The sequence below is a fragment of the Rhinolophus hipposideros genome, assembly GCF_964194185.1.
Source record: "Rhinolophus hipposideros genome assembly, chromosome: 24".
In the NCBI taxonomy this organism is placed as follows: Eukaryota; Metazoa; Chordata; class Mammalia; order Chiroptera; family Rhinolophidae; genus Rhinolophus; species Rhinolophus hipposideros.
Genome location: NC_138070.1, coordinates 3,631,068 through 3,643,586, shown reverse-complemented (window position 1 = coordinate 3,643,586; position 12,519 = coordinate 3,631,068). Strand labels below are relative to the sequence as shown.

Below are 12,519 nucleotides of genomic sequence, written 5' to 3'. Positions count from 1 at the left end.
GCTCCTCTGATCCCTGTCCTCCTCCCCGCATCTCAGGAAACTTGCCTGAGGAGGGAGAGGAGATGAGGAGGCAGAGTTCCAAAGTCATTGCCTGGATTTATTAGCTCAGGAGTGGAGCTCAAATGAGCTATCAGTCTGCAAAGTCTCCCGAGGGTTTGAGAAGAAAGGGTGGGTGAGGGGAGGCGCGGGCTTCCTGCGGGGGACTGTCAGGAACAGAGCAGAAGGCGCCTCCCTTCCAGGCAGGAGTCTGCAGGCAGCACACTGCCAGGCCCTCACCGGGCTCCACGGAGTGAGCGCTGACCCCGCCCCCAGGGCCACCGGCTGAGCACTGACCCCGCCCCTAGGGCCTCGGGCTGAGCGCTGACCCCGCCCCCAGGGCCTCGGGCTGAGCGCTGACCCCGCCCCCAGGGCCTGGGGCTGAGCACTGACCCCGCCCCCAGGGCCTCGGGCTGCGCACTGACCCCGCCCCCAGGGCCTCGGGCTGAGCGCTGACCCCGCCCCCAGGGCCTCGGGCTGAGCGCTGACCCCGCCCCCAGGGCCTGGGGCTGAGCGCTGACCCCGCCCCCAGGGCCTCGGGCTGAGCGCTGACCCCGCCCCCAGGGCCACAGCCGCGACTTACTTGGTCAGGTCCTCCTTGTCATTGTCCACGTCTGGCCGCTCCTCCTCCTTCTCGGCCTCCTTCTCCTTCTCCTTCTCCTCCTTCTCCTCCTGGCTGCTCCGGGGCATCTGCTGCTGCTGCTGCTGCTGTTGCTGCTGCTGCTGCTGCCAGGCCCGGAGGGGGGGGGCAGGGGAGAGAGGAAAACAGTGCGCAGGTGAGCCCTACACCTGGGCGGCGGGAGGAGGGCCACACGAGGGAGGGAGTCAGCCCTTCGGAAGAGGTGGGCAGAGGCTGCTGCCAGCGGGGGCGCCCGCGGGGCCTGGGGAGGCCTGGCTTCAGCTCCTGCCTCCTCCCCTGGGTGGGTGGCTGTGTGGGTGGCCCTGGGTGACCGTCTCAACCCCTCTGTGCTCTGATGCTTCCCCCTTAAAAGCAGGGGTAGTCAGTGTGCCTACATCTCAGCCAGGGACCAGGAGGCTGAGATGGGAAGCCCTCACAGAGCTGGTGTCTAGCGCAGGTATTCTGGTGGGACAGAAGCCGTGAAGCCAGAGGGCAGGGCCCTGGTGGCCCTCAGGCAGGGTACATCCCTGGCTCCCACCTCTGCCCGGCCCTCAGGAAGCTCAGGCCACCTCCCTAAGCCTCAGTCTCCACAGTCGGTTGGTTGATGGTGGTTGTGGCTGTGACGAGGCCCCCTGTTGTCAAGGGCTTGGTCTGGACCCCCGGGGGGCAGGGCAGGCTCAGGCTACAGGGAGATCAAAGAGGCAAGGCCAGCCTCCTCCGCAGGCCTCTTTCTTTCATGTCCTCCCAAGCAGGCAGGGCAGGTGAGGCGGGCACTGGCCAACCACACTGGGCCACTGACCCTACCCTCACCAAGACGGGAGGAAGTGGGAGCAGCCAGCTCTTTCCCGCACGCTGCCCAACTTCCTTTCTGTCCTGTCTGATTTCTTTTAAAGCACACAGATTCCCTTCAGCACCCGAGTCTGCCCTGAGGACAGCTGCCAAACCAGACCATCTTTCCGTCCGGCTGAGCCAAGTGAAATGAAAACAAACCCGCCGAGTACTAGGGGCATGGTCATACATCAAGGGAAAACAACTCAAGCATATTGGGGGGCTCTCTTCCCCCCATCTTTCCTCTGTACCAGGAACACAAGCACATCAACACACAAGGCTGCCCTAGACTGGAGCCCCCACTCTCTAGACCCTGTAGCTTTCACTGAGGGTGCAGCTGAGCACAGGGCCAGTCATGGACATTCTGTGGCCGCCAGGGCACAGACCGTAGCTCCCCAAGGCTGCACCTGTGTCCATCTGGAAGCTCCTGGCTCGAGTCTGCCCCCTTCCCCAAGGGACCCCTCCGTTCTGTAAGAGGACAGGAAGGGCGAACAGCCCCTCTCCCCAATAGTGTCACTGCCTATTCCCGATAGGTAGCCAGTGTCCCTCAACTGGCCTGACCCACCACCACCGAAACCCTTAAAACACTGAGGCATAACCTTTCAACAGCTGGGGAGCTGCAGACGAAGCCTCTTCTGGAACTGGCCCAGCAGGTGGAGCCTGGCAGAGGTTTTCCAGTGTGTTCCCACACGGTGTGCCCTCTCCACACTTGCTTGACGAGGGCAAAGAGGGTGAGTGGGAGTCATGGACCAGGACGTGGGCTGGGGAGATGGCGTGGCCCAGTAGGGAGGGGTTCCCCGCCCTTTGGGCTGCCCAGCGTGGCTGTTGTCTCTACCTGTCACATTCGCCAGCTCCTGAATACCCAGGAACCGGATGCCCAGAGCTGGGGGGCAGGCCAGGGCAGGGGCTTTCCAACCGCAGGGAGCTTGGCGTCTCCCAACATTGCCCTCAGCGGTGTCTGTGCCAATAAGCACCCACTGGGCTGCAGCTTCACTCCAAAGCTTTTCTCACTGTCTCTCAGTGGCCACGTGAGCCTGACTCCAGGCCACCCTCCCAGAGCACCTGTCATTATCCCTTGGGTCTAAGCTCGTTGGGGGTCCCCAGGCCCCTTGGGGTCTCATCTTTGCACTACAAAGCAGGCCAGCAGGTGTAGCTGCCCACCCACTGAGGCCCCGGCAGCAGCCTGCCCTAGCCTCCCAGCTGCGCATTAATGCACTGTGGCTGCAAGGGCAGCCTCAGGGGTCTGCACCGGCACCTGGCACTGGGCTAGGTGTCTGCCTGCCGCAGCCCTCCTCTGTGACCCGAAAAGCCCCACCGGGGTTCACGACGCCCATCGCTGTGCACGGTCTACAGACCTGCTCCTGACTTGTCTGAAGTCCCGAGGATGATGAAGAAGATGGAAAAACCAACAGCAATGCACCACACCGAGCGCCATGAGAACGCTGTCCTGTTCAACACCCTTGGCCAACCTCGGCAGAAAAAGTGTCACCACCTACTAGGGCTCCCCTTCAGGACCTCAGCCCCATGCACAGGTTGCAAACGACACTGGCTGGGTTTCACAGGCAATTTAGAGCCACAGTTGTCACGGCCCGACGGCTACACACACGGGTCCCCTAGGAGCTCTTGGAAGTCCTTCTCCCAGGCCCCACTCACGCCAATCACATCTGAATCTCGGGGTCAGTCATCGGTGGGCTTCAATTCCCAGGTTATTCCAATAGGCAGCCAGGTTTGAGAACCAGGGCTTTAGATCAGGAGCTGGACAACTCTGTCTATAAGGCCCAGCTAGTATATGCTTTCAGGCCATTTCTCTTCAGTCTGTCACAATCACTGAAGGAAAGCAGCCAAACTGTAAGCAAATGGGTGTGGCTGTGTGCCAACAAAACATTATTTATTTATTATTATTTTTTTAAGGAGGGCGCAGCTCAGTGGCCCATGCAGGGATGAAACCGGCAACCATGGTGCTACTAGCACCACGCTCCACCCAACTGAGCGAAGCGGCTGCCCCCCAACAAAACTTTATTAAAGAAAACAGACTGGCCCTCGGGCAGCTGTTTGCCTGCTCCAGACCAGCGCTGCTCACACTAGGAACATACGCATGAACCACCTGCTTATACTGGAAAAATGGAGATTCTGATTCTGTGTGAGACTCCGCATTTGTAGGCGGCACCCAGCAGAGGCTGACGCGGTAGTTCCTGGACCATAGGACACACCCAGGCCCCGTGCCACTGGCAGCAGGTGATGCCTGGAGACCGGGGAGAAGATCCAGAAGCCAGACTCCCCCATATACACTGATTGCACAGCTCACAAAGGGGGTCCCGCTTTGTTTTTCAGACATATCAGGCTGACGATGGGCTGCATGCCCAGTGCTTGGTCAGGAACGTCCCCTCCAAACCACAGCATGGCTCTGCGGAAAACCTGACCGGATCTATGGTTAGCCAGAGACATCAGCTCAGATCCCCGAGGGGCACTGCTTCCGGAGCACTGAGTACTGGACAAGCAGCCGGTAACTGAGTCTGCGTGTGCCGAAGCCTCAGACCAGTGGCTGCGTGGAAAACAGGATGAAAAAAAAACAGCAAATGCTGACTGAGCACCACAAACGTGTGACAGGCCGTCTTCTCCTCGTTTCACACCTGTTAGTTACTGAATCCTCCCAAGAACCCCGGGGTTATCTGTTTTATAAAGAGGAGAATACAAAGACACGGCGGTTAAATACCTCGCCCAACATCAGCAGCGTTTCCTAGCAAGATCCTGCAGGCAGGCGCACTGCTCCCCCACTCCGCTAGCAGATCACAGACTCCTCCTCACCCCGGTTTAAGCCAAATTATGACACCCATGTGTTCATTCCTTCCACGAGCACGCTCTAGGTCCCCCAGGGGAACAGCAAGCCACAGAAAACCCGGTCCCCAACCACACAGAGCTAGCACTTCAGTTGGCGAAGAACTACGAGAAGACAGGTGCAGTCTGCGATGGTGAGTTTACCAAGGCAGCACACTGCACACGTGGAGCATTTCACCCTGAGCCACGGAGACACGAAAGCAGGCCTATGAGCTGAGCCCACAAGGCTCTGGGCAGAGAAGGATGAGGGGCCCTTTCAGGCAGGGGACGTGGCTAGGGGACGTGGGCTTGACGGCATCCTTCTCGGGAGGTGGCGGGGTGAGCGAGAATGACGTGACCGCTCCATGCCAAGGGCAATGCGGCAGTCAGTTCCAGGAATGAGAGGGCAGCCCCATGAAAGGTGGTGCCAGCAATCCAGGTAGGAGCGATGAGACGGAATTCTGAGCTGACAGTTCATGAGAACTTCCCGACACCCAGCAATGTCAGCTGAGGCACCCTCTCCTGCACTCGTTCCACAAATACTGGACTGAGCATGTGCTCTATCTCACGTGTCTCCTGAGACGGGTCTGCTCCCATGACACCCCGTGTCCTGGCAGTGGGGGGAGGGGAGCCCAGGGGCCCGAGGCTGGTGTGAGAAGTGGGGTCTGGGCTCAGAACCAAGGCAGAGCAGCATGTCCAGTTGCTGGCAGCCCCTCCCTGGCACTCATCCAGCCCATGTATCCCTCCTGGGGAAAAAGCACAAGGTGCTGCCGCCTTCGTCACCGAGGGGCATCTTCTTGCAAGATGCAGACAGAGGTGTTGGAGCTGGCTCGTACCAGCTCAGGAGAGCAGCAGACTGCAATGTCCAGGACTTGCTGGCCAGGAGTTAAACACAGCCATTACTAAACACTGACACACATCTACATAACCTTACAAGTAAAGAAACTATAATAAAAACAAAGGTGGTAAGTACTGGAAACGCGTCACTCCCCAGTTAATTCGACTACATTTGGCTGTCATCTATGCTCTTCAGGTTCTTAAGTCAATTGTACCTGTATGGCAGAAGCAGGATACGACAATGTGCTATGTGAGTCCCTCCCCAATGCCACACTCAGTGACATCACGGTGGTAGCCTGGAACTGGCTATGGAGGGAGTATTTACACTGCAGCAATCAGCGGGGGCTACAGATCCGGGCTTCGCTCCCAGAAAGCTGGTCGCTAAACACTTAGCAGCACTCCACTACCGACATGCCAAGAAAACCTGAGCAGCACTGAACATACACACCCGTGATGTCTGTCCTGCCTGTGGGGTGAAGTGGGCTTTTGGCAGCCAAGGCTTCGTTTCAAGTGCTCAATCAGATTCTGTCCTGCCACCTAGGGGTAAAGTCTTAGTCCACACCACACAGCGGGGTGACCTAGCTCCTGCCCATCTCGCCCACCTCCCTCAGGGCTGCCCTCCACCTGCTGGAGGACACTGCACTGTACCTGCCTCAGGGCCTTTGCACCTGCTGTGCCCTCCACCTGGGCCTCTGCCTCCAGCTCTGCCTGGCCAATTCCTTATGACTCAAGTCTGAGTCCCAACGACACCTCCTGAAGGAAACCTCGGGTCAGCTCGCTAGAAGCTGCCCTCCTCTCATCAGCTGTCGTGGCTCCAGCTTACTTTTTGCAGCCCTTACCACCACAGGAAACAATCCTGCTCATCCACTTGTGCGTGCTCCACCTCCCACCTGGGCTGTCAGTTCAGGGGACCTCGTTTGTCTTGTTCACTGTGGAATCACCTAGAACGGAGACACGGTGCAGGCTGGGACCCCTCCTGCCACGACCTCGCTGGCACAAGCCCGCACAAACACTGCTATCCTGGTAACTACTTCCCAGACTCTTGACAGCCCAGCCTGCAATGCTGACTGAGGTCTGTCAGCCCCACACCTCTCACCCCAAGGTCTGACTGATCCGCGCTCCTGTTTTCTGGGCGGGGCTCACATGGTCACATGGTCCATATCCATGTCTGTCTGTCCCTTTGATGTGGTCTCCCCGCCACCGTGTCACAGCCCATGAGAAGGCCGTGTTTGTCTTCTCCCAAAGCAGCAGCCCAGCTCGCTCAGTCCCTGGGGTATGGCCTGCCCAGGGGCCACCTGCCAGATGCCTTCCTGAGAACAGTGTCTCAAGGACATGTCTGGGTGACTGTGGGCTTGGAGGAGGAGCCCCCTGGAGGTCTGTCCCCACTTAGCACAGAGCTGGGCAGGGGATCAGGGACATCTGCTCATGGGAGCCCTGAACCAGACGCAATCCCGCCCAGCCCAGTTTGCCCCCAGCAGGGCAGAAATGGCTGCTTCCTGCAGGCCTGGGGAAGTGGGACTGACCCCTGCTGGAGGCCCATCCCTGCATGGGTGGCGGTTTGGGATACGACACAAGCAGCTCCTGCTCACCCAGAAGCACAGCCCAACCTAGAGGCAATCTGGCCCCGTCTGGCCCGCCAGATGTCCCCGCCAGACTTGTCATGGGGGGAGGGGGACAGCCAGGCCCTGGGAACCAGCACCAACTGCACAGTGGCTGCCCCCTCTCCCCGTGTGGACCTCGCTTGGCTGGCCCTGCCCTGGAACGCCTTCCTGGTCATACTGTCCCCATGGGAGCTGAGCTGCCTGAGGCCTCTGGAGTGCCACAGCAACCAAAACAAGGTCACCTGGCCCTCAGCAGGGAGCTGGGAGAGGAGGCTGGGGTGGGGGGGTAGGAAGAGGGATGGGGGAGGAAGAAAGATGGGGGAAGGTGAGAGACCCAAACAGACCAGGGAGAAGAGGTGTGTGTGTGTGTGTGTGTGTGCGCGTGCGCGCGCGCGCGCGCGAGAGAGAGAGAGAGAGAGAGAGAGAGAGAGAGAGAGAGAGAGAGAGAGAGAGAGAGAGAGATGGATGAGAGAAGGGAAGGAGAGAGATACATGGAGAGGCAGAGAAGACAGAGACAGAAACACGAGAGAAACAGAGAGACAGAGAAAAAGATGTGGGAGAGAGAAAGAAGTGGACAGAGAGAAACAGGGAAACAGACACAGAAAGAGAGATTAGCCTAGGAAAGTGCAGGAGACTGGGTGTGAGGGCCTGGCCAGCGGTGGGGAGGCTGCACAGGGCACAGGAAGAGCTGCAACGTGAGGGTGTGTGCCGGCCAGGGAGCCGGAGGGAGGAAGCGGTCCCCTCCCTGGACTTCCCCGCTGGAGGGACAGGCCCGGAGACTGGGCGCCCAGGACAGGCATTTCCTGTCCCCGCACGGGCTCTGCAGGAAGGGAAGACCAGAGACGGCGGCCACGAGGAGACTGGCCAGCCCTGTTCCCCAGCTGCCCAGTCCCCTACGTACAGCAGGAACACTCACCTTTGGTGACACGCTCCCACCACAGCACGGCCCCCCCATCACCGGGAGGCCACAGCGGCTACCCCACAGTCACTACTGCCTCTGAGGCCCGGCCCTGCTGCCTGGCCTCGGCTCCCCGACAGTCCGCATAGTTAGGCTAACTAGTGACCACAGCATTCCTGGGCTCCGATTTTGCAATAAGTCGGGATAACTCGGCCCCCTTGTCCATGAATCATAAACTATAAACCACTGTGCCGTCACCCGGTGCTCAGAGCTGGCCCGCCTTGGCCGGTGATTCACCTCGGGGAGAGGATAAGCAAGCCATGGCCCAGGCCACGAGTTCACCAGCCACCCAGGGTTGGCTCTCTGGGGCCAGGGGCCAGGAGGTGGGGGCTCGGTCCTCTTCTGTCAAGGCTTGGGGCATGTGGGTCTGGTGGGGGTGGGCACGAAGGGGCTGGCATTCCAAATGTTTATGGCCGGGCCTGCATCTCCCTCTGTGAGAATACGGAGAAGCTTCTAGAAGGTGGACAGCACCCTCTGCTAAACAGAAGGCCATCCTGGCACTCCCCGTCGTCAGCACACATCGCCCACCTCCAGATGGCCACAGGGCCGGGCAGCAGTGTGGTGGACTTCAGGGCAGGACTTCTGAGGCCCAGAGACATCCCACGACCCATGCTTTTCACCAAGGAGTTCTATGTTCCACTTTTATAACCATCCATGCTTTTGAAATGAAGCCATCAAATAATCGACAAATGGCTTGGTACAGGGTGTGCAGTAAGAGCGTGACAGGGTATCACCTGAATGAGGTGACATCTTGCTGCACACACTGGTTAAGCATTCAGGTCACGAGCACTTTGAAGGGTAGTTTGCAAATGAGCAGGATTCGTCCCCCAAGACAGACTGGCCAGGTCCCCTTCTAGAATGGGCTTTGCTGCCCCAGCCACCATGAGTGCCCTCAGCTGTCCATGGCCTGTGGCTTAAGTCCCAGCCCTCTTAGCCCACCTGGGGAACCTCAGAAGGATCATTCCAGCTCCAGAGTATCCCCAATGGTTGGTCAGGGCTACTGGTGAGCCTGTGTTGTGCCTGGATTTCCCCTTCTGCCACCCTGCTCCCTTCTCCTTTCTTCCCCAGGGGGCAGCCCATGGGGCCCTCCCAATGAAGGCCCAAGTTCTGAGAGGGTTCCTGGATCACAGCATCGGTATGGCCAGAATGCCTGTTAGAAATGCAGGCCCTCAGGCCCCAGGAGGGGCACAGGGCAGCGCCTGCACTTTCACAGCCCCCAGGCTGTCTGAGAGGTCCTGCTGGTCGCCAGCCACGTCTCAGGGTCTGGGATTCAGTCTCGGCCCTGGTGACCCCAGGAGGGCACAGCCCAGGGACACTACCCTGGGCACTCCGGCATGGATGGCAGTGTTGGGAGAAGGAAGAAGGCCTCTGTTCTGGGGAGAATAACTTCCCACTATCAGCACCATGGGCTTCCCCTTGTCAGACCTGAGCATCTGAGACTGGAGCCCGAGACAGCCTCCCCTCATCACTGCCATTTCAATCCCACTGAGGCAGGACGGCGACGGCAGGGACACCAGGGAAGTCATCAGGGGCATCCCGGGCTAGAAGCCAGCCAGCTCAGGTAATGCACCTGCCACAAGGTGGCAGGTGCCCACTTGCCGGCACCTCGGAAGTCCCACCTCGCTTGAGTCTACGACAGCAGCTCTCAACTGGGACAGTCTATGAGGTGTCGAGACAGCCAGGCCTGGCTGAGTCCTTCGCTCTGGCTTCCTGCAGGACCACAGTCTGATACGGCTCTGGAGGTAAAGCTTTACAGCCCGGCATGCAGCAGGCACTCAGTGAACGCTCTCTGGAAAATTCACATGTGCATAAGACGCCCCTGTGGGGGAGGGAATTGACCTTGGAGCAATGAGGCACAGGGCATATCCCAGGGGTATCGGCCAAGCTGACGAGCAACGGCTCATGGCCATCTTTGGCAACGAGTGGCCAAAAGCCACGGCACCACTCCAGGACCACGGACAGGGACCACAGCCCCTGCAGCCACCAGCCACCTGCAGAAGGGGCCCCAGCGGTGCTGAGAGAGACTGCAGGACAGACAGAACAGGGGAAACAGCCCCCTGCGTCTCCCAGAGGCATCCATGGCACCGGGAGCGAGGGACTCCCCAAAGAGACAGAGACTTTCCAGCTGCTGGCCTCATGGGGGCCGGAGCACAGAGGGATTCCCGGTGACTGGAGACAGAGGACAGGCAGGGCCGTCCCACTGCAGCGAGCCCAAGCCCCATCCGCTGTACAGATCCAGCAGAGCCCGGCACCGGGAACACCCCACAGGCCTACGCGGTCGGTGAATGCCAGTTTTCGAGAGGCTGGCTGCACCGTCAACACGCCGCAAACGACCCGCCAGGGCCCCGGCTGACGGTGCAGCTTGGAATCCTGAGTCTGACACTCCCAGCAGGCTCCCCGGGAACCCTTCTCCCTGTGCCTGCTTCCTCACCTGTGCAGCAGGGACTGTGACACAGCCTCTCCCATAAGGCTGCTCCCATTTACCACATGTCGAGCCCTCGGCACAGCCTGGCACGTGGTGACAGCCAGCACAGTGTGAATGTCCCGTTGCTGCTGTTTCCCCCCCACACATGGTGCTCAGCAGCGTCGCTGTCCCCGCCACAGCACAGGGCCGGGCGCCCCAGGAATTCTGACAGGGCTCTGACGTCTCACTGAATTCCCAGTGTCCCCCACGATGGGTCAAGCAAATACTGGCCGTGACAACCTAAAACCAGGGGGCCCAGGCAGCTGGGGTGAGCCTGCAGTGCTCCCTTCAAGAAATACCTCCCCCACCAATGGCTCAGCCTCCATCCACCTGAGAACAGGGGCCACCTCCTGGCAGCGATGCCCCATCCCCGAGGCCTCCACCACCTCTGCTGGGAAGGACCTGTTATCTCAAGTCCTGTGGTTGCCCAGGGAGATGAGGGGACCTTCTCTGGGGCTGGAGGGAAGGAGCTGAGCTGTTTACCCAGAAGTCCCAATGGACAAATGACCCACCACAGACTGTGAGGGAAGGTGACGCAGGGCGGGGACCCACGTGCGCTGTGGCCTTGGATTCTCGCCTCATCCCACCCAGGGTCCTGAGCTGCCACAGTGTGCCGAGGGTCGGTCAGAAACAAGGAAGGGACAGAAGGGACAACAGAGCGGTCACCTGGCTCAGGCAACAGGCACTGCCCCCAACCTATGGTAGGTCACCCTCCATGCCCATCCCCCACACGTCTGGCTGCACCGAGCACAGGGTCTCTCCCCTCCACGCTCGCAGCATCAGCCCACTGGAGACCTCCACCACCTGCGCCCACCTACAGGCGCCCAAGCAGATATGCCCAGGCCCATTCCACGCCAAGCTGTCGAACCGCCACCCTCCTCACCAGGAGATTTATCGGCAAGATCATGGGTTTTATAAAACCATGGAGAGAGAAAGACGCTCAGCATGCTCGAATTAACACGAGGAGCTCCAGGACCTGTGTCTGCCGCTTCCTTCGCTGTCAAGGGGCAGAGAGGAGTTACAAACCAAAGTCAACACGTGGTTGACCCATTTGTTCCATATTTATGAACAGGGCTGGCGGGTAGTGGTAAGGGCAGTGGATCTGCCTGGCAGAGTCCGTCCAGGATTCGCGTGTAAATCTCCATGCCTGGCAGGACCGGGGCCACAGCTCCACCTCTCTAGCAGCCCCGGCTGATCAGAAGGTGGAGAGGGCTCCAAAGACATGTCCTGTCTCCCAAGGAGACAGGGCGCCCTGCCCTCTCGCTTCTGTCTTTCTGCAAGAGGCAGAGCGCGGAGGCCTCCTTTCTCCATCCGGGGAGCCCCAACCTGAGAAACAAGCTTGAGCAGAGGGTAAAACCACCAGAGAAGCCCCCCATCTCCCAGCATTATAGATGTGGCAGCTAATCCGGGACAATTGAGACCAAAAGAGGAAACAAACGTTTCTCCTCTTCTTTAAAACACTGCCGTGCTCCCAGTGCCCCGGCCTGGCCACTGTCCTAAATCAAGCATCTCTTCTTTCCCTCTTCCCCTAGTCCTGCCGCATTCTAACACAGAGGTCTCATACTGGGGGCCGAGGACAGATTTCACAAGCAAATATGAGATGTTTGTCCTATACAGGGTTCCACTGTTGCTTTTCATGTGACCTAAGATTTAAAATCAGGCAACTTCACAAGAAAACAGATTTCTAGCTCATCATCAAAAAAATCAGAACATACAGGGCCATGTGGCCAAGAGCCAGCTGGAGTTGATACATGGCACAAGCCTCTCACGGCACTGAAGTCAAGTGTGAGCTGTCACTTATTATTGTGTTTGTCCTTCTATTTTCCAGAGTACAGAAACACCTCTATTTCGTCATCCAAAGTGAGCAGAACAGAAAGGTCCCTTTCCATTCCTACATTCATTAAAGACCCTGGAAGGTACTGACACCCCTGTTCCAAAGACTCTTTGAGGGCACCACGCTCTCTCTCAGGCCCCGTGCCTTTGTACCTGCTGTCCCCTCTGCCCAGGACACCCTCACCTGTCCTGTCCACCTGTGCGGTGCTCCCCAATCTCCTCTTTGGGGCCTTGATTCTGTGAAGCCTCTCAGGCAGGCCTCCAGCGCTTTGTCTTAGAACCGCCTATTTACAGCGTGGAGCCCCCATACCCAGCACACAAATGTCCAACGGATGGATGAGTCAATAAGCAAGATAATAACACCATAAAGTGAAAGGTTTGGCAGCCAGGACCAGAGAGATGGGGGGCACTGACACCCCGACACTCCCCACTCCCAGGACTCATTGGCGGCTATTCCCCTCCTGAATGACATCAACACAGTCTCTACCTCCCTCCATGCAATCAGGGCTCTCAGTACAGGGTGAGGAGA

General features: G+C 59.0%; 1 protein-coding gene across 22 annotated transcripts in view; it reads right to left on the bottom strand.

Moving 5' to 3' along the window:
• The window catches only part of NCOR2 (nuclear receptor corepressor 2), a 185,070-nt gene that overhangs the window by 65,646 nt on the left and 106,905 nt on the right, over positions 1-12,519 (bottom strand). For 20 of the 22 annotated variants that reach the window (XM_081037413.1, XM_081037418.1, XM_081037431.1 and 17 more), the window contains one exon: positions 620-762. In XM_081037413.1, the coding sequence (XP_080893539.1) occupies positions 620-762 (143 nt within the window). The remainder of the gene's footprint in view (positions 1-619; positions 763-12,519) is intronic. The other 2 variants (XM_081037430.1, XM_081037421.1) reach the window with 1 other exon arrangement.